The 27,296-nt window shown below is 49.1% G+C and overlaps 1 protein-coding gene across 1 annotated transcript; it reads right to left on the bottom strand.

The window, feature by feature from the left end:
* Positions 1-451: 451 nt before the first annotated feature.
* Positions 452-27,240, bottom strand: IL22RA1 (interleukin 22 receptor subunit alpha 1). Its single transcript, XM_082424841.1, has 7 exons — positions 23,585-27,240; positions 19,577-19,709; positions 18,508-18,686; positions 16,588-16,763; positions 11,488-11,626; positions 7,734-7,855; positions 452-6,791 (listed from the first exon to the last, which is right to left on the bottom strand). Exons 1-7 carry the CDS (start codon positions 23,625-23,627, stop codon positions 5,838-5,840), a joined length of 1,746 nt encoding a protein of 581 aa, XP_082280967.1. The 5' UTR covers positions 23,628-27,240; the 3' UTR covers positions 452-5,837.
* Positions 27,241-27,296: the final 56 nt, after the last annotated feature.

Genomic DNA, 27,296 nt, shown 5'->3' with positions numbered 1-27,296 from the left:
GAAATTTTGCCATTTGCAGCAACATGGATGGACTTGGAGGGCATTATGCTAAGTGAAATAAGTCAGACAGAGAAAGAAAAATACTGAATGATATCACTTATATGTGGAATCTAACAAATAAAACAAACTAGTGACTATAACAAAAAAGAAACAGACTCACACATATAGAGAACAAACTAGTGGTTACCAGTGGGGAGAGAGAAGGGGGGAGGGGGAAGATAAAGATAGGGGATTAAGAGGTAAAAACTACTGTGTATAAAATAAATAAGCTACAAAGGTATATTGTATAACACAGGGAATATGCAATATTTTATAATAACTATAAATGGAATATAACCTTTAAAGTTGTTAATCACTATGTTGTACACCTGAAACTTATGTAATATTGTACATCAAATATACCTCAATAAAAAAAATTTTTTTTAAATTTTTATTTATTTATTTTTATTTATTTATTTTTTATTTTTATTTTTTTCACACACACACACACACTGTATTTTATTTTTACAAGAGATAAATAGACTGACACCAAGCATTGTACATGGATGACCACAACACGAGCAACAATGATTGCAATTACCAAACATGAAACACACTCATACTATGTCATAATATTGACAAAAAAAAAAATCTCAGTCTCCTGCCCTATTTGAAATCCCCTTCCTAAGCATCTCCCTTCCTCCCTGGCTGCAGGGTTAAGAGCATCTTTGGGCAGAGAACATTTGATGGCTCTCTCCCATTTTTTTTTTTTTAATTTATAAATTTATTTATTTTTGGCTGCATTGGGTCTTCGTTGTTGCACGCGGGCTTTTCTCTAGTTGTGGTGAGTGGGGTGCTACTCTTCGTTGTGGTACGCAGGCTTCTCATTGCGGTGGCTTCTCTTGTTGCGGAGCATGGACTCTAGGCACGTGGGCTTCAGTAGTTGTGGCACATGGGCTCAGTAGTTGTGGCTCACGGACTCTAGAGCGCAGGCTCAGTAGTTGTGGCACACGGGCTTAGTTGTTCTGTGCCATGTGGGATCTTCCCGGACCAGGGCTTAAACCCGTGTCTCCTGCATTGGCAGGTGGATTCTTAACCACTGCGCCACCAGGGAAGCCCTCTCTCCCATTTTATACTGACCCAACCTAGGAAGGGATTTCCAAGACCCACATTTATACATTCATTGTGAAGAGTGAGTGTGAATCTGTTTTACAGCCAAGAGGTGTGGGCTTCCAATCCAGCACGAGACAGACATTTAAAATGGTTCTATAACCCCTTCCTCCCAAAGCAGCCTGATGGAGGTGCCCCCGCTTACTAGCTCTATGACCTTGGGCAAGTCACTTAGCCATTTTGGTTTTATCACCTGTGCAGTGGGGTCAATGATGCCTGCCTTGCAGTCTGATTGCAAAGATTCAATTAGGGAATGTGGAGCCTGTGGCGCAATGTCTGGCGCCCAGCAACATTTGCTAAGTGAGAGCTCCACCAATAACTGCACGACTCTAGGCGTGCTGAGAGCTTTCTCCACCCCTCCTTCTGGGTGTGGGATTCCCATGTACTCCATGTACCCTAACCCAATGATGCCCTCCTTCCTCCTGATGTGCCTTAATGTGAGCACAGCTAGCCCCCAGGCCATGAGGCTGAGCAGAGGTCAGACTTGGAGCTATATGAACCTTGGTTTAAATCCCAACCTCAGGACTTCCCTGGTGGTCCAGTGGTTAAGAATCTGCGCACCCAATGCAGGGGGCCTGGGTTCGATCCCTGGTCGGGGAACTAGATCCCGCATGTCACAACTAAGAGCCTGAATGCTGCAACGAAGATCCCGCGTGCTGCAACTAAGACCCGGCGCAGCCAGATAAATAAATAGATAAATATTAAAAAAAAAGAAATCCCAACCTCTGGCACTTGTACTCACTAATGGGGGGATCTTGGCCTCCTTTCTGGGCTGTTTGTTTATCTGCAAATTGTATACAAGCTCTAAGACAACAGGGAACTTGCCTGCCTGTCTTGTTCACTGTATCCCTAGCCCCAGGAACAGTGTCTGGCATACAACTGGGTCCTTGATATATGCTTTTTTTTTTTTTCTTTCTTTCTTTCTTTTTTTTGGCCACGCCATGCGGGATCTTAGTGCCCCGACCAGGGATGGAACCCGTGCGTGGCCCCTGCAGTGGAAGTGCAGAGTCCTAACCACTGGGTCGCCAGGGAATTCCCCGTGTATGCTTGTCAAAAATGAATGAATGAATACCTATCTTGAAGAATGTTTATGAGATTCAAGTGAGGTTAAAATGTGTGAAATGCCTGGTATAGTACTTAACTCATGGTTAGTACTTCTTAAATATTTCATTCTTTCTCCCCTCTTTTCCCCTTTCGTTGCCCTCCCTGGACTTATGAATATTACGGACAGTCATTTGAACCCTATTCCACCTGCCACCCATCCTGAACCTCCACACCATTTTCTGACAGCAACCAAACTGTCTTTGGCTGATGGCTCCACCTGGTGGTCAAGTGGAGAACTGTCTGGTCCAATGCGTTCTCCCACTACCTCCTTTCTCCCTGCTTTAGTCTCCCTTCCCTCCCTCTGCTGCTCTCACACTTCAGTTAATTCCAGTTACTGTTCTTCTCATACTAGCAGGTCAAAACGCATCTTCCTTATGCCCCTTCCTCCTTAGAGTGGGAAGGGAAAATCAGCTGAGGGGCTGAGGGTGTGGGGATGGGGTCTCAGAGCTGTGTCCCTCTGTCCAGGCTGACACTCAGACTGGGGATGGGCACAGAGGGATCCAGCCTTGCCCTCCAGGACTCTGGAGGAGCCCTCGTCCCCAATGGCCCTATTCTCTGGGTGGAAATTCAGGCAACCCCTGTGTGTTCTTGGGGCCGGGGGTTTGGGAGGCCAGGGATCTGTAGCCATCCCAGATTGAAATACCACCCCTTGTTGCAGCTCCCCAACTCCCATACAGGGGAGGAGATGGGGGTGGCTCTAGGGGGATGACTTGAGGCCAAAGGATAGGAAAACTATTGGTATAAGAGCATGGTTCCCTCCACTTGCCTAAGAGGAATCATCAAAGGAGTTTACTAAGAATCTGGATTCCCTAGCCGCTGTGGACTCAGCAGGTCTGGGCTAGGGCTGAGGAAGCTGTATTTTTAGTAAGCTCTTCAGGGGATTCTCATGGTGAGGCAAGTTTAGGAAACCGTCTTGGGCAAGAAACCACTCTGAGCCACATTTTCCTCCTTTGCAAAATATCAGTAATGCGGCCTATCATGGCAGGTTAATGGAGGAATGAGCCATCGAGGGCAGGAACTTCCCAGCAGCGGGGCTGAGTTCCTCCTCCTCTTACTTCTCCTCGTGCAGCCACTGCTGGACTACTATTCGTTTGCTCCTGGGCTGGACTCTGCCTGCCTTAGAGGCAGGTGACACCTCGCAGACTCATCTTTCTCTGGACTGCGTGGGGCCAGGCTGTGGAGAGTCCTGGTGGTGGGGTCAAAGCCTAGGACACTCAGGAATGCTAACGTCCCAGCCCAGCTCCGGGGCCTTGGACACGCTGTCCCCTAGCTGGTAGCCTGAGCTGCCTGCCTGGGAGGCCAGAGACCTGAGGGGGTATGCAGCCTGGTGGGGACAGGGCCAGCCTGACAAGGGTCACAGAACCCAGAGAGTCATGGACCGTAGGAACGACTGTCACCCCAAGGAGCTTAGAGAGCTTTGTGGCCTTGTGAGTTGGAAGAGATGTTTATGGCTTTTAGTAAAAAATCCTCTGACACCCTGGCCCACTCACCTGGTGAGAAGAGTCCAGCTGTTAAGCTGTTTTTCATGACTAAACAAGGTGAGACAGTCAACCTTTGGCCAAGTTCACCCTGAGTGACAGGAAGCAGACTTGTTTGCAGTTTGGGGGAAGGGAGCAGTCGTTAGGGCCAACGTAGCAGCTGCCGGGAGGAGAAAGGGCTGCGGGTGTTGGAGAGGGCGGTCCACCCCTCTGCTATGGAGCTATTGGGTCTAAACCAGTGACCCTGAAGAGATGTTAAATATTAATTACAAACAGATAAGGACAGTGTTCCCTGGTGCTGTGTCGCAGGGAGGGGAGGGGTGAGGAAGAGGAGGGGACACGTACTGGGTACAGAGGAGGGAGGGCGTTGCACGCTCCGGAAAGGGTCTCACCGGGGCAACTGGACTTTGATGCTGTTCCTCAGAAATGTTCAGACAGGGCTTTGGGACAGGATGGGGTCGGGGGCGCTTGCCCCTCGGGGACCCCATGGGGGCCCTCCCCTCCTTATGCCCCAGGAGTCTCATCCTACAAGAATCCAAACTGGTGTGGAAAGTTCCTTCTCTTGATGAAGACAAAAATCGCTAGGTTTGAGCTCCAACTGTGTCACGGCCTCTGTGGGGGCTTGTGGGGGGAGCCCCTTCTCCTCTCTGGGTCTCGGTTTCCTCATCATAGGGGTCACGTGAGATGCAATGATACAAAGGATGTGACAGCGTGCTGAAAGCTCGGACAAGGACCCTGTGCAAGGGCAGGAGGACAGGGTAGCCCTGTGCTGCCTCTGGTGGGGTGTCGGGGAGGAAGGTCCTCTGAGAATGCTGCTGCCACCCCCAAAGCAGCTTCCACCTGTGAACTCAAGGAGAAGGTTCCATTTGTCCCTGGACCCTGTTTCCTGCAATCCCTTCCCTCGCCCCCTCCTAGATAGTCCAGCTCCTCCAGCTCGGCCTGGAGCATCCTGAGGAAATCAGGATAATTTAAGCCCATGAGAAAATGCCCGATCCAAAATCAAGCTGAATTGGGGGAGTGGGTCACTCCTGTACTGTCCTATTTTTAAAAAATCACGACAGGAAATACTACTGTTTATTGGGCACTGCCCATGAGTCAGGCACTATGAAACACTTTGCAGACATTATCTAATTTCATCCTCACCACAACCCTGTGAGGTCAGTGTTATTATCCCCATGACACAGATGAGGAAACTGAGATCTTGAGCCATGATTCATTTGCTTGAAGTCACATGGCTGGTAAGTACTAAGTCCGGAATTTGAACCCAGGTGGGTTGAATCCAAGGCTGAGTTTCCAAAGTTGTGAAGTAGGTACAGTTTGTAGTTGTGTCTCCTTCAGTTGCCCCATGGCCCAATGTTCCTTTCAAACCCTGCTGCCAGGATAGGGTCTGAAACTCCTGCTGACAGAAAAGGCTTCTGTGTTCTCCCTCCCTGGTGGACCTGCATTTCACTTGGGGTAAAGCCTCTAGCAGAGGAATGAAGCTGAAATGGTGCAATTCCAGGCAGTAGCCCTGGTTGGGGATGAGCCGCAGGCCGCACCCCTCCCTGGAGTCTTGCCATCAGGCTGCCTCTGGACTTGGCAGAAGTGCAGGTTGTTCTGGTTCTGCCCAGTCTGCTATGAGGGGTCCTTTTTCAGGCTCCTTTTCTCACCTTTGGGGAACCACAGAGGAGGCAGAGGCCTCACTCTGCTGAACTAGATTATGAAAGTGGCCAGGAATGAAGAGAGGTAGGCTCGTGGAGAACTTTGTGTCCAGCGTATTAGGAGCCGGGGCCCTGGATCTCCGGGAGATTCCCCATATTAACTCCTGCACTCTGACTGTCTGTCCTGCCCTGCAGAACTTGGCGTGCACGTGCTCATTTGCACTTGCTCGTTTGTATATGATGCACTTCTGTAACTCCTCTGGCTGGAGCCCTTCTCACGTCTTTTTGCTCCAGAGGGAGCTCAGCCACGGCGGGGGTCCGGCAACCTCCTTCCGCTGGTTCCTCGAGGGCCTCCACCCGGAGCTGGGCTGCAGAGTGCGTAGCGCCGCTGGGTGCGGGAGTGACGGCCAAGGATGCGAGGTGAGGGTGGGGACAGGAGAAAGCCCCAGGCCCACCCTGTTCCCGCTCAGGACTCCCACTGCACCGTCAGGGCCAGGCCTCTGAACAGAGAGTCCAGCTCCGTGGGCGACTCCAGGTCTGGGGCCCGAGGGCCTGGGCTCTTGGCCTCAGTCTCGGATGCTGGACCCTCGTCACTGGGACACACGAGGGACTCCAGCAAGCCCCAGGGACTTGGACCCTTGTCTGTGGGGGAACATGGGCGGGAAGGAGTCTGCAAAGGGAGGGACATGGGGTGACCCTCGATCTGGACAGAGGAGAGGAGGGGCAGCTGGCCCTTTACGTAGCTTCGTGTCCTTGGTTCCCCTCTGCGTATGACATCAGAGTCAGGTTCTCTGTCCGTGTGAACCCCCAGATGCTGGTGGAAGGATTTTACTTCTTGGGGGTCCTCCATAGCCAAGGAGGTCACCTGCTGCAGAGTAAGGCCACCTGGGCTGCAGCTTCCAGCTGGTGCCTCTTTCTGGAGCTGACCTTTAGTTCCGAGGTGTTTGGGACCAGAGAGTGTCATAGGTGGGGGGTCTCTGCCAGAGCCTTCCCCGCATATCCCGTAGGAAGGAGGCCAGCTGTCCGGAGTGGCCTGAGGGGTGTAGGAAGGGGTCTGGACCTCCGAGATGGCCTGGGGAGTGTAGGAGGGGGGTTTAGCTTTGGGGGTTACCTGAGGTGCATAGGACGGGGGCCCGCCCTCAGGGGCAGCCTGCGGGGCATAGGACAGTGGGGGGAGTGTCTGGAGAGGTGGCCCGCCAGAGGGCTGGAGGATGGAGAGGTCCGGCTGCCCAAGGTAGGCGATCTCAGACAGGCTGTGTCGCGGTGGGGCTCCTGGAGGCTCGATGGGCCCGGAGACCTTGACTTGGGAGTACTGGACAGGCTGGGCCAGGCCGCTCGGGCCACTGAGGTCAAAGACAGGGCTTAAGATGTGCTCCTGGATGAGCTGCAGAGGCTGGAAGGTCAGTACGTGCTGGACATTCTGTGCAGGGAGAACAGTTTGCCCATTAGAGTGCATTCAAGCTCCCCGAGGGTGCCGTGCGTGCCGCGGTCCTCCACAGGGCTGGGGGTGGAGGGGAAGGGGTAGACCATCTGGGGGCTTTTCCAAGATGTGTGAGCCCCGTATCCCTTCCCAGGGATTCCTCTAAGTGCTGGAGCCTCTGTGAAGGACAGGGCTCCCGGCTTGTTAGCTGAGGGCCGCTTCCAGAGTCTGGGTGTCTAGGGAGAGCGGGTAGGCTGTGATTTCTCTAGGAGGCGGGCACTTTGGAAGCAGCTGACTCGGATTTGGGGTGTCCTTGGGGAATGCTCTCGAAGTGGTGGCTCAACTGCTCCTCAGCTCTGGGTCCCTAAGGGCCTCACGTGGGGAGAAAGGTGGGGAAGAATGGGGGGCAGGGGAGGCCCGGAGAGTTTTACAGGAAGAGGCTCATCTGGCCTTTGACTTGGAGGGGTGGATGGGCGTGAGCTGTCTCTGCGAGCCCCAGACTGTGCAGGCGCTGCAGCGGCCGTGGCTGCTTTAACAAAGATGCAGCTCTGGTGGCCAGACTTGGGCCGCCGATGTGACGTGTATGGTCTGCAAGGGCTTAGTTTAAAAAAATTAGTTGCCAAGATTTGAAACATGGGAGATTTCACATTACAATCTGAAATTCTGACTTTGCTGGAAAAAATGTGAAGATGTGGCAACAGTGGGCCTGCAATCCCAGGTGGCAGTACCTGGGCTGCCCATTCAGGCAGGGTGTGCGTCCCCTTGAAAGCCACGTGGGTTTTCTATTCCGTGCCTTCTCTTCCTGATCCCTAGCTCTCTTCCGTACACCGGGGGAGCTGCCAGCCACATCTTTAGGCTGGAGGGAGAAATGAGGGAGAGCCGGGGTCCCAGGGCCCGTGCCCTCCCCTCGGCCTCTCCATCCTCCCTGGGGCCCCTGCTCACCAGGGAGTTGGGAGGCAGAGGCGGCTTGGTGATGTATCTGTAGCTCAGGTAGCAGAGCCCTGCGAACAGGAAGCCCACGGAGAACAGGAAGGCGCCGGAAAAGGAGTAGGTCCACGTCTGATCTAGGTGAGCAAGAGGCCAGAACAGGAAGGGTGAGGCTGCCAGTGTGGGTACTGCCAACTTGGGCCTTTTCCTCCCCTGCCTCTTGGGCCAGGCTAGGGAAGACCTCTCCTATCCCCAGTACTTACAGGGCCCGGGGCGAGGGCACAAGTGGAGGGCCACCCACCGTATGTCTAAATATTCGGAATTTCATCATGTTTTTACATTGTTAAGTAAAATATGTTCTGTGCTCCCACCTTGACAGATATACTTTTCGTAACAACACGGAAGGCTTGACTTTTGATTCTTGGACGCCTCGGGGTGCTGTGCAGAAAGGTGGAGGTGCAGGGGGAAGCTCCCGCAGGCCCAGCCTGGCTCCAGCCCACACTGCCAGGGGCCTCACGCCCAAGGATATGGGCTCATGGCCAAGCTCATCCACACCGCCTACAAATACCCACCCGCTGGCCACCCTTTGGGCCGAGGGCCTGCCCTCTGGAAGAAAGACCCAAGGAGGAGATCTGCCGAGACTGGACACAGGCTCTGGCCATCTGTACAGGGAATTTCGGAGCTCACAGATTCCAGGGGGATCTGCCCATGTGGACCTAAGGACTCTTCATCTTGTGGGGAGGGCCATGGCCAGAGCAGGGCTGGAGTGGGGCTTTCTAAAGTGTGGGGCTCAGAAAAGGGTCCCTCTTGCCTGGGTTTAAGGACAGTCCTGGCTTCCTGGTGGGGGCGGGGGAAAGAGTCAAAGGGAGGGGGGATGTGACAATGGGAGGGGTCTGTCCTCCCCACCTCTCTACCAAGATCTGAGCTGGGAAGACCTCACTCAGGAGGGAGCCTGGGGAGGCACCACCCTTCGAAAACGAAAAGGAGAGGATGGCTAAGGGCTCTACGCTGAGCCTCCTCCTTATGGCCCTGCATCTTCGGGATGGGTGGGTGCAGCCAGGTCTTGGCATGACACACTTCCTGTCACCAATTCAAGTGGGACTGGCGAGTGGCTTGGTAAGGAAGAGGTAGCTGGAGTTTTTGTTAAAACTGGAGATTTGTATTACCTGGGAGTCTTGACTCTCCAAGTCACCCTCCTTCTGTTCCTGGCCCCTGTGTGGCTTCAGCTTGGGGAGTTGATCATCAGTTGCCAGTGACCTTGGCAATGACTGTGAACCCTGGGAATTGCTGGAGCCTTTACTTCTAGCCCACTCCTCACTCCTCCCCCAGCCCCTGTGGCTTGAGCCTCTCTGGGTCAGCTTCCCACTTCCCCTGTCACATGTACTTCCACCAGGGAGAAGACAGGACCCAGATGCCTCTACATGACATGCCTAATGTAACTGGAAAACTGTTGCTCCCTGTACCAGGACAGGACAGGGACTTGGAACATTTCTGCCATTTCACTCACGGGGAAGTAGGAAGAAATAATGGAAGCAACACTGGAATGTGGCGTGTTAGAGGTCTGGCTCAGCCACTGATGAGACCCTCCTCTTCTGCACGACCCTCTCTGGTCTACCATTGATTAATAACAGTAGCCAGCGATGATTGAACTCTTACTACATGCCGCGCACTGTGTGGGGTGCTCTACCAATGTTATCCCACCAGACAGATGGCCATGGATGCTCACTCCTTACAGATAATGAAGCTGAGTCTCAGAGAGGTTAAGTGACTTGAACAAGGTCACACAGCTACTCAGTGGCGAAGCCAGGATTGACATGTATAATTCCAAAGCTCATTCTCACAACCACTACACAATGATGCCTCTGTTTCCTCATCTGTAAAATTAAGATATGGGGTGAACCAACACCTAGAGCCCTTTCCAGCATCAAGATGCTGGGACGATGGTCCAAGACATTCTGAGAGGTAGATAAAGGAGGGATTCTGGGCTCTGGGGATAAGACAGACCCCGGGATACAGGGTCAAGGGCAGGACGTTTCATTATGATATGGAAGTAAAAGGAATAAATGTGCAGTAGAGGGGACAGGCTCTAAACAAAATTGCAAAGTGGTGATTAGATCCCAGGCTTCAGGATCAGGTGAACTTAACTAGGTTCACTGACCAGCTGTGTGGTCACCGGCAAGTTGCTTAACCTCTCTGAGCCAGAGCTCCTCCTCTGTAAAATGGGGATAATGCTATACAACTTGCAGGATTGTTATAAGGATTCAATGGGATAATATATGTAAAGAATTTAACACAGTGTTTGGCAATAGAGTAGGTACTTAACAAATGGTAGGAATTGTTATTAATATACTTGATTATAAAGGATAAGGTGCTTTCTATATGTCACCAAGAAATAGCCACCATGAAGTATGATTCATATAAAAGCAGCTACAGTCTTAGAAAAAAATGATATCATATCATGAGCTAGATCACATAAGGACGAACCAACAGAAGGATATGGGTGGAGTGGTCCACATGTTGTCAATAAGCAGGAGGGCAGGGGCGGGCCAGGAATGAACAAGATTTATCTAGAAGGTCCAGGGGAAAGTCACAAATCGTATACACACTCCCAACTCAGTGCCTGTGAAGTTGGTTTCCTTTTTCTAGTTCTCTTATTGCCAAGTTCTATTCTGGTCTTCATGTGGCCCTTTCCCCGGGAAGGGCATGACCCGTGCAAGAGGTCAGTGCTGGCTGTTGTTCCACCAGGCATATCTTCCCATGAAAACAAATGCACTGGAACTCGGGTGGAGAACTGAGTGTCTTGTGGGCTTTTGGGGAAACCAATGAGCTGAGTTTCTGAACAAAGCTGAGGACCAGAACCTGACCTCTGATGTTTCTACCAAGCTGCAGTTATACCCTCGGGCCCAGCCTCTAGCAGCTGCCTCGCTTCTATTCATCAGAACAGAAATCACCTACTGACATCATTAATCTAAACAAGATGACTAAGGTGGAGACTGTTTTCCAAATCCATCCAGTCCAATGCGATCGCTTTTTTCATCCTCTAAACTTGGAGTATTACATTTCTATCTCTATGAAAATAAGCACTAATAAAAACATTAGGATGCTTACGATGAGAGTCGAGTTTCAATGTGCTAGAGTCGAGTGGGATGGGACACCATCCCACTGAGCCAATGACTCAAAACTCTTTCTATGGTAGTGCAGTGGTGAGAACGTGTTCTCTGGAAATTAGGCCTAGTTCCATCCCTCACCACCTGTGCAATCTTGGGCAAGTTACTTAACCACTCTGAACCTCAGTTTCCTCAGTGGAACAAAGATGCTTCACATAAGCATGAGAACTGTGTTTCGTAGTGTCTGGTCCCTGGTTGGCACCTGCAGAAATGCTATTATAATCACTGTTATTTTTATTTGACTTTAGAAGGTACTGAGGGATCTTTTTATCTTCTCTGCTCTCCCATCTGCAGATTATTTCCTGGGATCTCTCACTTGAGTTAACATCAAGGTGAATTTGCTTTGCCAGGATACACACGCAGCTTGCCAGAGAGAGGAAATTCAGACATAGGCTGGAGGGTGGAGATTAAACATTTGCTGTGATAACCCAACAGCTAACTCATTTATGAATAAACAAAGACTGACTTTAATAATACACTAGTAATCCTTCTGTGGTGTTTTAGAGCACTGCCAAGCCTCACCTTGGTTACAGGGGGGAAAGCACAGAGTCAAGGTTTGAATTCAGGAGTCCCCAGTTCCCTCTGGCTTCAGCTGAACTTACCCGGCAGCGTCCTCGCTCGGCACCTGTAGGGGTTGCTCTTCTTGGACCAGGTTGGAACAATACTCACGATGGTCCCAAGGAACTCCGTGTCAGGGGTCAGGCCAAAGAACTCAAATTCTCTCTGCTTCCCTCCAAGGTGCTGAATTGGACAGAGAACACAGAACAACATCTCATATACACCAACCTCTATGTGGAGCCTTGCTTACACCTCTGCCTGGGTTACTGCACTTAGTAAAATGGTACCACCAGCTGCCCAAACCATAAACTGGTAGGTCATTCTGCAGTGCTCCATTCCCATTCCCCTACCTTCTGCTTTCTCCCTAAATCTAATCAGATGCAAGCTTCATGCACTTTCACTTGGAACAGTGTCTGGCACATAGCATGCAGTCTCTGAATACTAGCTGCTGTTATTATCGCCACCATCACCAACACCAACAATACCATCACCACCACCCCACCATTCTTCCTTCTTCCAATTCTCTTTCCCCCCCTTTTTAAAAATAAAATATCAAAAATGCTTTGAATATCCATCCCTCTCTTGCCTCCTCATTGCTTCTGCCTTAACTGGGCCTCAATATCTTTGGCCTGGACTCTTGCGGTGGCCTCCTTACTGGTTACCAGTCTCTGGTTTTGTCCCTGTCTACTTCCAAATTTATCCTGGTGCCACAGTGATCTTTCTAAACAATTAATATAATTACAAAGCTCCTCTATTCAAAATCCTTTGGTGGCCCGGGTCATATTACAGGTCCCTGCTCCCTTTGTTCACTCTTCCCTCCCTACAGCCCGCTTGGTCCTTTAGGCTCTGGTGATGTTGAATGCCTGTCGCTCCTGCAAACACTCTGCTTCTGAAGTAAGCCCTTGCTCCTTTGCATCTGCCCATCCTTCTGCTAGAGCTTCTTCTCAGTTCTTGCCCTCGTGTATGTCTCGAACCTCTCTGACCTTGAACTCTTCCCTTGGCTGCCTCATTCCATCATTCTGGCTCTCCTCTTACCTCTCCGATTGCTCTTTTACTGGTTTCAGCCCCTCAGTGTTGTTCTGCAAGTTTCACTCTTCACCCATTCTTTCTTCTCTTTCCACGTATTTTCTCACTTAGTCATCTTTTCTGGACCCGTGGCTCTGGTGATCACCAATGTGTGGATAACCCCCAAACTGATCTCAGTAAGAGCTATGGAGTTCCTGGCACACACCGCCAGTGTCCTGCTGGACAGCAGTCTGTGGGCATCTCTAACTTGACATGTCCAAACATCCTGATCTCCTCTCTCTGGGTCCTGCCCCATTTCCAACCCCAAACCCGCACCTGTATTTGATTCCCTAATTCTGTTAATAATGTCTGTCTTGTTCTAATATCCAAGGCTCAAACCTTAAAACCATTCTTGATAAATCCCTCTCATATCCTTTGTATCTGATTACCCTGAAATAATCCATGAAATGTTCTTTAAAGGGCCAGGAGCTATGTTCTTGGGAGCATAAAAGCTAAGAATTTTCTTTTTGGTCCTTTGCGTTTCAGCTATGCCTTCTCTTTTCCAGGCACATGGAGGCCAAGGTTTAGGGTTATTTGTTGTTTTTTTCTTTTGAAGGGGGTGAAAGTGGGTGAAGAAGTGCATGAATGGATTTAACAGCTTATTGTTTTGTGGAACTCATATGGTTGAAATTAACCCCAGTAGAGTTGTCAAGGCCCCAAGAATCCTCCTTCCCCAGGTTTTCACTGCCTCCACCCTGGTTCAGGCCCTTATCGTTTCCAGCCTAGTAACATTGCAATAGCCACCCTGACTTCCCACCCTGATCACTCTTTCATTTCTACATTTGATCTCTCCTCTTCCTGCCCCAGTAATTTATAGCTTCTATTGGACCAACCTTCCGTAAAATAACAGCTATAAACTCTGGCCAAAATGAAAACTACCTATAAGCATTGGAAAGTAAGTAAAAGCAGGCAGATACCAGAGACAGGAGGAAGGGAATGGAACTGAATGAGTTTCTCTCTCTTTTTTAATGTCTTGTAGCCTGGAGGCAGGCCCCCATTTATATGATGTGGAGTGGGTGAAACCTAGATTAAAAACCCTGTGATCTTACTGGTTTGAGTAACCGGAAGACAGAGTTCAGGGCAATCACAAAAGTTGGAAAGTGAGGGAGAAATCACAGATAGGAGAGGTTCATAGAGAGAGAGCCTGAATTCTGTGTATAAACTTTGCCCAAATCCCTGGCTGGTGCCTAAAGTACGCATGAGCAGGGTAGACTCCAAGCAGCCCAGCTAAAGTTTCAGCTGAACTTTACTGAACTGAGATTTTGGAGTTTGAAGTTCAGCCAAATTCACTGCCTACTAAGACAAAGAAACAAACAGAAATCAATACTCTTTGGAGGAATATGACAGAATCCAGAGTCCTTTCAACATATCATTCACAATGTCCAGGATGCATTCCAAAATTTTTAGACATGTAGAGAAAGAGAAAATGTAATTCATATTCAGGAGAAAAGACAGTTAATGGTGACCTATCCCAAGATAACCAAAATGTTTGAACTATCAGACAGTGTTAAAGTGGCTGGTATAACTGTGCTCAGGAAGTGAAGGAAAATGTGCTCATAACGACAGAATGACTAGGAATTTTCAGTAGCATAAACTATAAATACTAGAGACTATAAAAACTAGAAACTATAAAAATTAGAGAATTTAGAACTGAAAAATACAATATCTAAAGTAAAAATTCCCACTGAATGGTTTTAACAACAGATTGGAGATGACAGAAGAGTCAGAGAACTTGAAAATAGAATAGAGAGAATTAAATAGTGGTGACGGTTGGACAACTTCTTGAATATACTAAAAACCACTGAATCCTACACTTTAAAGGGGTGAAGTTTGTGGTATGTGAATTATATCTCAATTTTTCAAAAGGGAAAGGCTGTCAGAGTGCTGTCTACGAGAGATACACTTTAAATATAAAGGCACAGGTAGGTTGAAAATAGATGGATGTAAAAAGATATACAAGGAAAATTATAAATATAAGAAGGCTAGAATCACTATATTAACAGCAGATAAGGTAGAGTTCAATAAAAAGAGTATTATTAGTGATAAAAAGGGAAATTTCATAATGATAAAAGGGTCAATTCACCAGGAGGCTATAACAATCATAAATGTGTATGTGTCTGATAATAAAGCTTCAGATAGGCACAGAATTAAAAGGGAAAATAGACAAATCCACAGTCAAAGCTGGAGACTGTAATACTCTCAGCAATTAAGAGAACAATAGACCTCCCCCAAATCAGGAAAGACATAGAAGATATGAATAATACTACTAGCCACCTTTATCTAATTGATATTTATAGAGCATTCCACCAAACACCCGCAAAATACATATTCTTTTCAAGTGCACGTGGAACATTCACCAAGATAGCCCACGTGCTGGGCCATAAAACAAGTCTCCATAAAGGACTGAAATCATACAGAATATGTTCTCTGATCACAAACTGAATTAAGTTGTAAATCAATAACAATAAAATATTCAAACGCCAAATATTTGCCAAAAATTAGTTCTGATAAAGACTCTCCCTGCTCTGTAATCTCTAATCGCTCCCCCTGACTACGGAAATAAATAAAGATTCCCCCATCCGCCCTCCCGACCTCTACGGCACGGTCCCAGCCTGGCTTCTTAGGGTTAGCGTTGTTCCTCTCCATCAGGGTTTCTCAAACTTCAGAGTGAGTAAGAAGCACTGGGTTGTTCACTAAAATTCAGATCCCAGGGGCGCAACTCTAGAATTTGATGAAGCGGATTATAAGGGGGCCCAAGAACCTGCATTTTATGGGTTTTTTGTTTGTTTGTTTTTTGGCCGTGAGGCATGTGGGATCTTAGCTCCCCAACCAGGAATCGAACTCGCACCCCCTGCATTGGAAGGCGAAGTCTTGACCACTGCACCGCCAGGGAAGCCCCCAAGAACCTGCATTTTAAACAAAGGCTGCAGGAGATTCTGATGCCATTGGTTTGGGACCATGTTTTGAGAAACTATTCTACATGTCCCTGTGCTTCAGCCCAAATGGGCAGTTTTGTGCTTTCCAACAATATCCTAAGTGTTTCTGCTTCTCTCTCTGATCGTGGTGGGACAGTGTAGGCCATTGGAGCAGGGAGGGGAGGAATGTGGGCTTGGAACAAAGCTGGATTTGAACCTTGACTATGCTATTATTTGCTGAACAATCTTGAGCAAGTGACTTACCCTCTCTGAACCTCTGTTTTCTCATTCAGAAAATGGAGATAATAGCAACTACCTCATAGGTTTTGTGATGAAGATTAAATGACACAATAAGCATATATTACCTGGTACACCTCAGAAATTGATATCAGCACCAGAAAGTTTTCTGTTCTAGAGGTCTTTCCAGATCTCTCTGAGCTGACATCTCCTCTCTCCCCTCCCAGCCTCCATTCTATCCCACACAACACTCTTATTTCCCTCGACCTATAGCTGTATGAATTTGAATTTGAATTCTTGTTTTAACTCTCTCCCCACCCATTAGATTATAAGCTCCTTGAGTGCAGGAATAGTCATTCAATGTAATTATGAATTAGTGGCACACACTGCCGGGGGAAACACTACATATTTTATTTTTTGAATACAAAAAGAAATGTATAACATTTGACAATTTATGCCTTTGCCTTCCACCTTTCAGTATTACTGATCTTAAGACACTGCCTGTATCCAGTTCCCACAGAAAGTGGAGAACCAGCAGAAAGAACTGCAGCAGTAGAAATTGATTCCAGTGTTTCCCAAAGTGGACACCTGAGGATGTTAATAGAAGTTGTTCCCCTGGATGTTAGAAGGCATTAGGCAAGAAAAAAATACATGTAATGCAAAATAAAAGGAGTTTCTCTGATCAAATACATGCGAGAGAAGTTGTATTAAGCAAATTGAAACTGGAGTCTTGACTTTGCAGGACTTGTCAGAAGCTTTAGCATGCTATTGTGTGTGTGAATCTACAAGAGGTAGGCTGTAGACATGTTTTGGGAAACACTGATTTATATAACACACCTCCTTTCTACTTGAAGCAATGCAGAGAGGGAAATGGGTTTCCGAGGCAGGGAAGGACCAAGGTGGCACATATATTTACCCTTCATTTACCATTTGGTAGCTGTGGTTGATATGCAGCTTTAAGTGATAGAACAGGTCCTGGAAGATGTCCTCCAGGGTTAGCCGGTGGCCATTCCCTGTGTGGATGGGCGTGTAGGTGGGATGGACAATCATCTGGATGGATCTCACCTTGGGGATACAGGTCACATCAGGTGGTTTGATGATAGCTGGAAAAAGGGAGAGAGAAAAAAGAAATGAAAAAGTTAGAATCAGCCAGGAGTGTCTGAGAGGCTGCCTTGGACCTTGGGAAATAACTGCTTTCCACCCCCTCCCACCACAACCCCAGCCATGCTTCCGAAAGCATCAGCTAAATGAAAAGGTGAGAAGAGAAGCAACTGGTGTTTGGGTGTAAGGCTGGCAAAAGGGTGATCAAGGGTGAGTGGGAAGAGCCCAGGGAGAGGGGCCCTGGACCCCTAGGCTGATCATACCCTTGTCCCGGCCTCCACACATCCCTACCTTGAGTCTTCCCGGAGCACCTGCCCCCTAGTCTACTGGCAATGACAGCTTTGGGGACTGATGGTTCAACTACATATCCAAACAATGTTTGCAGTGCCCAATATTATTGATTCAGCCTCAAAGGCCAGGCCTAAACTTCAACCTCTCTCAAGATGGAATTTCCAAATAACCAAACGACCTTGACTGGTTTATAGACCCCTTTGGGAATTTGAGTGCTATGGTTTGAATGCTATTGAATGCTATGGTTCTTGTCTCCCCCAAAATGTACATATACCAAAATCTTGCACTCAGTTTCAGGGTTTCATGAACCTTACTCCCCCGAAGCTAATTTATAGAAAGTCCTCAAGAGTCCATTGACCTCCAAGATTAAAAAGATCTGAGCTAGAAGAATGTTCACTTCAGTGTTGTTTATAAAATTGAAAAAACTGAGTTAAGGGTCCTCCAAAAAGGAATTAGGGAAGTCAATTAGAGCACCTCCATAGAATGGGTCATGTTCGCAGCCGTGAAATATCGTGTTGTGGAAAAATATTTAATGACATGGGCAAATGTTCATGATACCATTATATAAAAAACAACCAACCAACCAACCAGATCACAAAAGAGTAGATACAGTTGCTAGTAACTGCGGTTATGTTTAAGTGTTCAGATTAGTTGGGCCTACTTTTATTTTTCTTTGTGTATTTCTATATTTTCCAAATTTTCTACAATAAGTACGCATTAACTGAACAAGCCAAGAAACAATATAAAATAACTTGTTTAACTTTATTTTTTATTTTCTTAAAACACCCTGTGGCTTTTAAATCAGTTAGTGAACATCACCTACTTAACATGTGTGAGGAGTTTGGCAACTCATCCATCCATCCACTCAATCCATCATCAGCTACGTATTGAGCGTCTCCTATGTGCCAGGCACTATGCTAAGGGCTGGGAACACAGTGGGTTCCGCTGCCACACACGCCCTCATGGAGCTCACTTTCAGTAAGGGAGGCAGATGATGTAAGCGCCAGCAAACACAGTAACTGCAGATTGTGATCTGAGCTCTGAAGACAGTGAACAGTTTATGGTGACGGAGAATAGCAGACGATGACCTTGTGAAACGGGGTTGTTGAGGCTGGCGGTGGGGATGCTCACTTAGGAGGTGATGTCGAAGCCGAGACCAAGACCGAGGATCGGAAAAGAGTCAAGGCAGGAGTAGGAGGGCCGAGTTAGGGGGGCCTTGGTTGCACTCAAGTGGCAAGATTAAGGTGGTCTGAACTAGGCAGGTGGGGATGGAGATGGAGAAAGATGAACGACCACACTGGGGATGCCGTCCGGTTGAGGGCGCCTTCCCTAAAAAGCCACATCCCTAACTGGCCCTGGGAGGCAGAGCCCTTCTGGGCCCTCCACCCACTCCGGAGGGGAAGAGGCCATCCTTTTCCCGTCCCGCACCCCGTGCAATGAGGGGCTGGCACTCACTGTGCTGCAGTGAGCTGAACCGGTCGGTCATCTTGGTGGCGGACCGGCCTCCCGCGTCGATGGCGGTGACCCGGGCGTAGTAGAGATCCGTAAGGTTGCCTGTCTCCACGGTAAGGTTGCAGGATTTCCGGGTGATCCGCTGGCAGCCCTCCTTCACCTGCCACTCTGTCTCTCCGTAACTGTGGGCAAGGGAGGGGCCAGAACACACCTTTCATGAACAGGCTTGGCACCAAGCCTGTCGTTTATTAATAATGGTAACGATATCGAATATTTACTTAGCACGTGAACCCAGGCCCTTTATGCAGATGATCCTCACAACGGTGCTGTGAGGTTCATACATTATTCTCCCTCCTTTTCAAGTAGGGGAGCTGGGGGTTAAGGAAGTGAAATTTGCCCAGGTGTCTGAAGCATGCATGCAGGGAAGCAGGATGTGAGGCCAGCCAGCCTGAGTTCACGTTCCGGGCACCGTTAGCCCCACTGACAGATGAGGGACCTGGGCCTCGGAGAGGGCAAGTGCCTTGCCACAGGATGAAGTGGCAGGACCAGGAATGGAACCCAGGTTTGCAGAGTCCTGAGCCCATGTACCCTCCTCTCCTGCCTGGGAGAGGAGACGAGCAGGAACGGGGCGGGGTGGGGGCGCGGGAGGGGGTGGGCAGGCCTTTTTGTTGACCCAGTGTAACCCAATATAAAGCCATGATTGGGAGCTTGGTGTTTGCCAGGCACACGTGCTAATGACTGTCTCATTGAACCTACCTAACAACCCTATGAGGAAGGTACTGTTGCTAACTTTACTTCATGGATGAGGAAATGGAGGCTTGGTGAGGTTACCCAACCGCCCAGAGTTATAGGGAGAGAGCTGGCGTCTGCCCCCAGAGCCCGTGCTTGTAACCATTATTCTAACCTCCCCCTGCAGAAGAAACATAAAGGAGCAAAGCTATGTCTGGGGGAGGGCTGCTGTGTGACACCAGTCCAGGTGGGGGGCGTGGGGACATAGGAAGAAGGAAGGGTTTTCTTGGAGGGGTTGGTTCCAGAGCAGAGTCAAAAGGGGTTGTGCTGGAGGGACGCCTACGTCTTATACTGCACACTGTAGACGGTGTCTGGGGCACTCTCCGGCCTGCTGTCCCACGTCAGAATGTTTTCGAAGTTGCTGGACTGGAATTTCACGTGCTGAAGAAGATCTGAGGTGTCCTCAGCGATGTGAGCTGCAGGAAGTGGAAGCAGGGTGAGAAGAAGGGCGCAAAGACTCTGCCCCAGCCCCCTAGCAAGCTGCCCCCGAGGGGCGAGCCGGCACTCACTCAGCGGAGACTGTGCTAACTGACCAGCCCCGCTCCCCTTCACTTCTTTTTTCCTTGGTATTGAGCTATGACTCTCATTCCATGAAATGCACCACTTTAAAGCATACAGTTCTGTGGTTTCCTAACATATTCACAAAATTGTGCAACGGTTGCCGCTAATTTAGTCCCAGGATGTGTTCATCGCCCACAAAGAAAACTTGTATCCACGAGCAGTACTCCCATCCCTCCCCTCCTCCCAGCCTCAGCAACCAAAAATCTGCTTTCTCGATGGATTTGCCTATTTGGACATTTCCTGTAAATAGAGGGATCCAGTATGTGGCCTTTTGTGTCTGGCTTCTTGCACTTAGCATCATGTTTTCAAGGCTCATCCACATTACAGCATGAATTGGTACTTATTTCCTTCTTATGGCTGAATCACATTCCACTGCGTGGAGGGACCACATTCTGTTTATCTTCTCATCAGTTGATGGACATTTGGGTTGTTTCCACTTTTTGGCTATTTTGAATAATGCTGCTGTGAACATATGTGCACAAGTTTTTAAGTGGACACGTGTTTTCAGTTCTCTTGGGTATACAGCTAGGAGTGGGATTTCTGGGTCGTACGGTGATCCTATGCTGAACTTTTTGAAGACCTGCCCAACTGTTTTCCAAAGCGGTGACTCCACCATCTCCTATTCCCACCAGCAAAGTTCGAGTGGTGCAATGATTCCATATCCTTGCCAACACGGGCTGCGGTGTTCATTCATTTCCCAGCACCGTCTGAAGTTAGTGTCCTCATCAGTGGAATATTTTAGAGGTATTCAACTAAACGTTGACTGTCTAAGAAGTAACTTGCCCAGAGTCAGTAATTTCAGACAAGGGTGGAGAAGATGTCTGTGAATTCCTGCCTCTCTGCTGCTCGAACCGATCCCTGCCCACCCACCACATGCCTTCTGAGGAGGGCAAAGGCGCCTTCCCCAGCCACACGGATATCGTAGGAGGTGGATTCTGACTGAGGTTACATATGGGCAGCGTGACCTTGGGGAAGCTGTTTAAGCAACCAGAACTTCAATTTCTTCAGCTCTAAAATGGGAATAATTGGACTTACCTAAAGATAAACAATAATGACCACAGCAGCAGCTGACATGTCCGAAATGCACGTAAAGTGCCGGGCACTGGGCTAAGCCTCCGTATCAAATCCTCCTGACCACCTGATGAGGCAGGTACTATCATTATGCCCATTGAATGGATGAGAAAAACTGAGGCTCAGAGAGGCGGCCTGCAATGCCCATCACAGCGCTAGGCTGCTTGTGGGGTGGATACAATGGGGCAAGGAAGGGGCAGCAAAGGCCAGAGTCCCAAGAAGAGGAGCCGGGAGGGGGCACTGCCCCCGAAGCAATCTTCACTGTAAATGAGAGCCCTTGACTTACAAATCTCTTCTCTCAGCCCTCCTAGCTCGGTCTGTGGAAAGGAAGAGAGCGCAGGAAAATGGCGGCCAGAGCCGGCAGCTGCCTCTGCGCATGCTCAGAGGTTGGCTGGGGTGGGAAATAAACAGGTGCAGATCCGGTTGAGTCAAGGCCTTGAGGTCTGAGGGTACACGTGTCTTTGATATGATGTGTGTGCACCTCCCTTCCCCCACCCCCCCATGATCATGAGCGCCAGCAGGTCCAGAGTGTGAGGGAGTGAAGGGTCATTTACCCCTCCACTCCAAGTCTACATGCAGTATTTCTGTAAGGGAGGCACTTGTGGGGAAGGGGAAGTATATTAGGACAGTCCAACCCTGCTGTGCACCCACATGTTAAATCTAAGGCCACATTCCTCTTTGAATCTGGGTTGATCAGGCCCAGCAGCTGCAGAACTCTTTGTGTTCCAGGCTTCCTGGAGCCCCCAGAATGGGGCCTAGGGGACCAGGGGGTTCCTTCTGCCTCTAGCCAATGTGATGGATGTGCTGTCGAGCCTCAAGTTGTGGCTGGTATCTTGTTTGGATCCGAGTCTGGGCAGAATTGGGGTCTGTTCTGGAGGGAGGGGCATGGGTTCAGGGCTGGGTCTTAAGTTGAGGGAGGGAGTCCACTTGAAGTCAGAGCTCAATGGTGGCTTTCGGCAAGGTGGTGAGGTCGAGGGCAGGCAAGAGAGAGGGTGGGATTTGAGAGAAGGCCAGGGTGTGTCTGGGGGTGGGCTTGGCTAGGGTCTGCAGTGGGAGGGTTGCTGGTTAGGGTCAGTATCCTGGGGGGGGCCATGTGGGTTTGGAGGAGGTAAGTGGCTGAGGTTGGGACATGCTCGGGAGGTGAAGGGCCCAGGTTGGGTGGAGGTTGGCACCACTTTTCAGGAGGGAACTCAAGTTGGCTTCCTGAAGTCGTGTGAGTGGACCTTGGCTGGCCCCTCTCTTTGAGGAGGTGTTGAGGGCTAACAAGATCTTCCGTCTCCTCTCGCCTACTCATTCCTTTTCCTCCTCAAATCCAACACCAGTTCCTCAGCCCAAGTCGGTTCTGCACTTCCTGGGTGAAAGTCTACATTGTGAAATCGTGGGGAGATGTGTATTGTCTAGAAACTGACAGCCTGGGAGATGTGATCAAAGGAAGCTTTCTCATTTGCTTGAATAAAACAAGTCTATGTCAACCAGTTGGGAGGCTAAGGACAAACAAACAAACAAAATCAGTTCAAACATGTTCTGGAATCAGCCTAAGAATGCCGGGGGTGAAGGCACCTGGGGCTCCAGAGTGACCTTACTGACTCCTAACAACCTCCTAAGGGCTGTTTCCCCTGTGTCCCACATTGTAAAGGGCCAAGAGCCTCTAAGTCTTCCAACCGGAATGGGTGAGGGTCTGGAGAGACATGTCTGAGGTCTCTTGGGAGATGCATCAAGTCTCCCTAGATCACAATGAGTCCAGTGTGCTGTGAATGTTCTGTTTGATGCCAGGGGGAGGACGGACTGGAGAGCCAGGGTGGCAGCTAGAAGCGCTGTGGATCTGGTCAGCACCTGCAGGGCACAGCTGTGGCCCCTTATGGCCTTCACCCTGCACTTAAGGTAGAAGGGGTCTTGCAGAGGCCAGCCCTCCCCGTTCTTCAGTCAGGACTATGCTTTCACTTCCTCAGAAAGTTCCCTGAATTTTTTAAGCATCTCAGGGAGCAGAGAGACAATCTAGGATCTCATGCATTGGTCTGGAAGTTCTCCATAATGATACATCAAAAAAATCCACTTTATTGGATTTGAAAACTGTGCCTTTTCGTCCTGTTTTCATAAGCGCTCTGGTGTTTTAAGACCTATTAATGCAGCAGACCTGGGCCCTCTGGGAGAAAATGTTCTTTCAGGTCTGGCACGAGGGGCTGGAAGAGGCCCCCTCAGGGGCGTGGAAGGAGGCAATGGCTGGACTCAAGCTTTGTCCTTCCTGACGCTCCCTCACCTCCCCATGTGAGGCCAGTGCCAGCCAGAAGCAGAGGAACAGAGGTACAATTTCTACCAGAAAGATTTGAGGGGTCCAAGGATGTCTAACTCCCTTAAGCTAATTCTCCATCCACTGGAGTGGGGAGATCCACACCCCCAGTTCAGACAGGTGTCTGCATCCCCAGAGTTTTGAGGGTCAGTTGAGTCTCTGAAGAACCCAGGGTCTGAGGGACCCTCTCATCCTCCCCAGCAACCTGAGCTGGCATCTACTTCTCCAGGGAAACTCGGCACCCAGGTCAGCCCAGCGGAGAAGAAATTGAAACTGGTCGTGCTGGGGCTGGATGCAGTTCTGGGGGAGACGACCCTGATCATTGGCTCCTGGGTGGGGGTCAGGTCTGACCACAGGGTGACCGGCACTCACCGACCAGGGATCCGGCCGCCAGGATGATCAGCAACGTCCTCATCGGGGCCCGGCACAGCCCTCTTTTGGTCTCCACTCTGGACTGAGCACAGAGGGAGGGCTGGGAAGCTTTGGCGCCTTGGCAGCTGGCTCCACCCAGGTACGAGGGCGGGGAAAGGAGGGAAAGGTGGGACCTGAGCCATGGGGAGCTGGGTACAAAGGTACCTGGCCCGTTGCTTCGGAATTCCAGGTTCTGGGCGGGATCCAAGGGAGTTCCCTTCTTAGTTGCAGAAAACAGCAACAGTGACAGACTGGCTTGTTTATCTGGTCTGGTGGCTGATTCATCCCAAGATTCTTCAGTGCTTTATTAGGGAACTGAGAGGCAGAAAACGTAAAAATAATCCACGACATACAGCCTTATTAGAGAGCAGCTTGGCACCGGGTATCAGAAGCCTGCAACTTACAAATACCTTTTGCCTCACTGATTCCATCCTCAGGGATTCACCCTGAGGAAAACAACTGGAGCAGATGAAGGAGCAGAAAATATGTTCCGGAATGTTCCTGGTGGCAGAGGAAGAGCTAGACACCTCGGCTTTGTTCTGGCAGGAGGAGATATAGGGTGTCTGCTGCCCCTGCTTATGCCACGTATTAAAGCAGGTCCGCCACGCTGGATGCTGGGCTTGGGGATAGCATTCCTCCTAGAGAGGCTGCTGGGGGTGAGAAGTCCAGGCACTCCTACACGGAGCCTTTGGGGTCTGGGAACTGCAAACGTTAGGAAAAAATGGATCAGAGATTTCAGTGACTCTTACTACTGTGCTAGAGATGGGGGCAAAATTCAGGAGTGGGCCTTTGGTTTGGGACAATGAAGGCTCAAACTGCTCACCCAAGCTGTTCCACCATGTGGAGGTGTATCTATAGGGATAACATGAAATCCACTGGGATGGGTGTTTAGGAAATGATTTTCCTCTTCTTGCTGGGCCTCAAGAGAAGATTGAAGGGGCCTGGACTCTGGTTAGGGTAGACATGATCAGAGATCTCTGCCTCTGGGGAGAGTCTGGTCGGCCCCAGCCACACAACAGCAGGCTGAGTCTTATAGCAGGACAGGCAGACCCTAAGGGAGGCTCTAGAGGGCTTGGCTTTGGGATGTAGTAGGCCGTGATATCCAGGGATCTGTATTTAAGGGTTTTTTTTTCTGTGTTGTAATTGTTTTCTGTCATCTCTGAGTCTTTGGCAAAGTTTGTTTGACAGCACAGCCACATTTGAGCTGTGCTTTGGGGGAATTAAGGTATGATATTGTGCCAGTCCTTTCCTATTAATTGCAGGAAACTACATTTCCCAGGCTCCTTTGTCAATGGTTTCCTGTTAGGTCCAGCCAATGGGAGGCACTGGAGGACGGCCGGCGAGCTGGAGGAGAGAAGTCAGGGTATTTCTCCCCTTCTTCCTCAGCTCTGAGTGGCATCCCCTGCAATGGCTGTGTCTCCTCTGGAGCTGCAGCTGCCTCCAGCCAGGCAGCTGCCACCATTTCTCTGTCAGGTGGCCTGGGCTCTGATAACAACATCTCCTCCTATTTTCCCCTTTAGCTCAAAGGACAGAGCAGCTTCCTGCTGTGGTGACTCTCTGGGCTGCTTCCCATCCATGATTGGATTCTCAGCTCTTCCATCACCTGGGTAACCAGTTCCCCTTTGTGAGAGTCTCTTGGTTTGAAAGACTCAATAGGTTTCTGTGTTCCTGAATGGACTATGATGGATGTGGGGCCTTTGATGACTTTTGGGACAAAGGGGCGTGGGGAGATCAGGGCCAGAGAGGTTACAAAATGCCAAGAAGGGCCCGTCGGGAGAGGTGCAGTCGCTGGAGCAAGCTGGGCTGGCTGGCCGAGAGGACAAGCTGCAACCCAGCTTGTCTGGGTCTGTGGAACACGAGGTCTTCCTTGGGGACTCTCAGAAGCACCTGGAGGAAGGAACCTATGAAAGAACTAGGCCCCCCATAGTCATGAGGAACTATGATTGTGGGACTATTAATGACAAGGAAGACACCTGGATTATTTTTATTTATTTATTTATTTAGGCTGCATTGGGTCTTCATCGCTGTGCGTGGGCTTTCTCTAGTTGTGGCGAGCGGGGGCTACTCTTTGTTGCAGTGCGCGGGCTTCTCATTGCGGTGGCCTCTCTTGTTGCAGAGCACGGGCTCTAGGCGCGCGGGCTTCAGTAGTTGTGGCACACAGGCTCGGTAGTTGTGGCTCGTGGGCTCTAGAGCGCAGGCTCGGTAGTTGTGGCACACGGGCTTAGTTGCTTCACGGCATGTGGGATCTTCCCGGACCAGGGCTTGAACCTGTGTCCCCTGCATTGGCAGACGGATTCTTAACCACTGCACCACCAGGGAAGCCCCTGACATCTGGATTATTGAAGAACTTGGGAACATCCATATATCATTTCTAATAGTAAAAAGAATAAAAGTAAAAGAGAACAGCATCCATGTCTGACAATAGGGGTTTGGTTAAATGCATAATGGTAAGTCCATCCAATGCAAGGCGAATGCAGCCTTCAAAATAACCCTGGAGAAAACTGTTTTGTGGCCTGGTAAAGAGTCACCATATTTTGTTAAATGAAAAGAAGCATGGGGAATTCCCTGGAGGTCCAGCAGTGGTTAGGACCCCGCGCTTTCACTGCTAAGGGAACTGGTCGGGGAACTAAGAAGCATGGCACAAACTATGTACAGTACAGGCTCGTTAAAACACATACACACATAGAGAAAAAAGTCTGAAGGATATATGTGAAAATATTCATGGAATTATCTCTGGGTGGTAGTAGAATTAAAGGTATTTTTATTTTCCTTCCTTTGCTCATCTGCATTTTCTAAAGTTCTTACAGGAAATGTATTATTTTATACTAAGGAAGAGTAAGGTGACTACACAAGATAAGTACACTGAAGAAGTGCCTTTATCTGAGCTGGACCCGTCTCTGGGGATGCCATTTCTTCTCCCTCAGCCAGAGTCCCTCTTCTTCAAAGCCAGCTGGGATGATTTCTCCTCCTGCAAGATGCTCATGACAACTCCAGCCCCCCACAGATTCACTCAAAAAAATCCTTCTAGAAGATGTGGTACATATATACAATGGAATATTACTCAGCTATAAAAAGGAATGAAATAATGCCATTTGCAGCAACATGGATGGATCTAGACATCATCATACTAAGTGAAGTAAGTCAGACAAAGACAAATATATGATATCACTTATATGTGGAATCTAAAAAAATGTTATTTACAAAACAGAAACAGACTCACAGACTTAGAAAACAAACTTATGGTTACCAAAGGGGAAAGGTGGGAGTAGGGATAAATTAGGAGGTTGGGATTGGCATATACACACTACTATGTATAAAATAGATGATCAACAGGGACCTACTGTATAGCACAGGGAATGCTATTCAATACTCCGTAGTGACCTGTATGGGAGGGGAATCTGAAAAAGAATAGATATATGTATATGTATAGCTAAATCACTTTGCTGTACACCTGAAACTAACACAGCATTGTAAATTAACTATATCCCAATATAAAAGAAATATTTTAAAAATCCTTCTAGAGCTCTGGTCTGCTGTGCACTTGGCATTGTCCAATATTTTTCTTCAGTTATGCTCACGTTTATGACTGGAAAGAAGAGACTTGGGTGGGGGCGATGTGTGGCGCCAGCACCGTCTGCAAGTATCGGAGGGGCAGCTGCACGGAGAAGGGTCG

Source organism: Balaenoptera physalus (genome assembly GCF_965194825.1).
Source record: "Balaenoptera physalus genome assembly, chromosome: 1".
In the NCBI taxonomy this organism is placed as follows: domain Eukaryota; kingdom Metazoa; phylum Chordata; class Mammalia; order Artiodactyla; family Balaenopteridae; genus Balaenoptera; species Balaenoptera physalus.
Note: the sequence above shows the minus strand (reverse complement) of the source record. Positions and strands in the feature narration are given on the sequence as shown.

Bases quoted from the DNA above. Each gene is read 5' to 3' on its own strand.
- IL22RA1 (XM_082424841.1), bottom strand. From the start codon at position 23,627: ATGAGGACGTTGCTGATCATCCTGGCGGCCGGATCCCTGGTCG. The intron at 16,764-18,507 runs GTGAGTGCCAGC...CCCTTTTTCCAG, and splicing joins GTTCAGCTCACTGCAGCACA to CTATCATCAAACCACCTGAT. The intron at 7,856-11,487 runs GTAAGTTCAGCT...TTGCTCACCTAG, and splicing joins CCGAGCGAGGACGCTGCCGG to ATCAGACGTGGACCTACTCC.